Consider the following 2,183-nt stretch of genomic DNA (forward strand, 5'->3'; position numbering starts at 1 on the left):
TTTATAAACAATCTAAACAAATATTATAAAATAATTGATAAAAATATGCAAATAATATAAAGAAATTATACATAACTTCTTCCTATCCAAATTTGGTGGATTAAGTTTATTTACTTAAATTTTTCTCCTTTATTTTTTTTAGTTTAAATTATGAAAAAAAATATATATTTTTAAAAAGTTTTATAATATAATGCAAAAATAAAAACAATAAAAAATATAAAAGAATCACTTTAAATACTTGAATGTGTTTGATATGTTTAGCCAATAATTAAATATATTATCATTGACTAATTTTACATATTGATAATTCTAAGAATTTTTTTTTTCAATTTGGATATCTAGCAGTGATGAAAATATTAACTGCTCATTGGTATGAATTATATAAATTATAATGATATAAAATCTTAATATAATTTTGGGTAAAGTTATGTGTAATCTCGGACTACTACAATGAATAGTAAAACTTGTCTATGAGGAGAATAAATTTAGTGGCTTTTTTTCGAAAAAAAAAAAAACTTAATTTAACTTTACTCAATTTTAACTTTTTTTTATAAATTAAAATTAACTATTCAACACATAAAAATTAATTAAAGTTAAGGTGCTTTTCCCGAAAAAGAGTAATTGAATTCGTTCATGTGGTGAGTGTTTAGATAATCATTATAATTTATTTTTCCTTTAAAAATATATCCAAAAATTTTAAAGCTATAAACAAATATGGTAAGATTTTGTTTTTATAAGTTGTAGGACAAAAAATAGAAGTTTTATAAAAATTAAAATTTTAATTAAATTTATTTTATAAGATCATAAATAGAAAATGAAATATTTTACTCCTCGTTTTCTTATAAAAATCCATCTTTCTAAAATTATATTCTTAAACTTATGACTTTGAAAAATGTATTCACCGTTCTCTCTTCCTTTTATATCAGATCCATGATTCGAAAGTGTTACAAGTCTAAATCAACTTGAGTTTAAAGAGTTAAAAATTTCAATTAAGATTTTGTCTCATAGAAATTACTCGCATGCATGTTTTACGAGTATTTTAGTATTCCTTATATCATTTGAAGGTCCATTTGCAAAGTGAAAGGGAAGTTAATTTGAAATATTGATTGAAATACATAGGCTGTGTAATACAGATTTTGGTTAACTTGACTTCGTTTTAAGATCGATCGAAAGAAATCTAAGATTGTGAAAGTTTGAAGATTCAAGGGCATTTGGGTCCTCCCCTTTTGGTCTTCCAGTTGTTGTAGCAGGGACATACTTCCTTGTTGCCATAGGTTCCAGGGGGAACACACAGACATTTGGCACAACACTTCTGGCAGAAGAACAAACACGGTTTCTTGTACTGTGTCTTTGAACATCTCTCCGCACAACGAGGACCACATTCTGTAATAATTTCATCATTCATTTTCTTTATTATATACCAATCTTATATATATATATATATATATATATACAACATATATATCCATCATTCATTCATACCTTGTGGTTGAAGACTGCCTTCAGTGCTCCCATGCTGTGACTGAATAAGAAAACAAGGACAAAATCAACACATGAAAGTAAAAAAAAATAAAAACACGGTTGTTTTGTTACCTTGTTAGGCTGAGGTTCTTGTGCTGGTGCTGGTGCTGGTGCTGGTGCTGGAGTTGGAGAGTCAGTGGTAGTAGTAGCAACAACAGTCTTAGCCTGAAGATGACAACGTTAGTTTATGCTACACAAACATAATGATTCTGTCTGGTGGAAAAAAGAATGCATAAACCTTGAAGATGTTATCTTACATGAGTCTCCTTGAAAAGAAGAAGCATTGGAAGCAGGCAAAAGAGAAGGATGGTTAGGTTTGTAGGCATATTGCTGACTCACTGCGACACTCCTTCAGACACAGAGGGAAGTTGTGTTATGTGAAGAATGGTTTCCAAGTAGAGCAGAGTTGGGTACTTATATGGGAAATTGGGTGAGACTTTGTCCCTTTTTTTACCTGAAATTTGATGCAAATGGTAGCGAAGAAACAGCCATTTTTTTTTCATTATGACCACTGCAGATTCTACAACATAGCATATTAAATTGGCTCTTCTCACACCTCCTCTTTCTTATCACAACACGTTATATCGTTCTCAATCATATGCTGAATTTGTCTCTACTCGTAACTATCATTCTTTACTCTCAGTTAATATTATCACAATGTT

General features: G+C 29.0%; 1 protein-coding gene across 1 annotated transcript; it reads right to left on the reverse strand.

Moving 5' to 3' along the window:
• Positions 1-1,084: 1,084 nt before the first annotated feature.
• Positions 1,085-1,937, reverse strand: LOC148194068 (protein GAST1-like). The gene is made up of 4 exons (XM_088097287.1): positions 1,779-1,937; positions 1,594-1,686; positions 1,483-1,522; positions 1,085-1,383 (listed from the first exon to the last, which is right to left on the reverse strand). Exons 1-4 carry the CDS (start codon positions 1,845-1,847, stop codon positions 1,202-1,204), a joined length of 384 nt encoding a protein of 127 aa, XP_087953413.1. The 5' UTR covers positions 1,848-1,937; the 3' UTR covers positions 1,085-1,201.
• Positions 1,938-2,183: the final 246 nt, after the last annotated feature.

The sequence above is a fragment of the Vigna umbellata genome, chromosome 8, assembly GCF_029865625.1.
Source record: "Vigna umbellata cultivar VRB3 chromosome 8, Vumbellata_1.0, whole genome shotgun sequence".
In the NCBI taxonomy this organism is placed as follows: Eukaryota; Viridiplantae; Streptophyta; class Magnoliopsida; order Fabales; family Fabaceae; genus Vigna; species Vigna umbellata.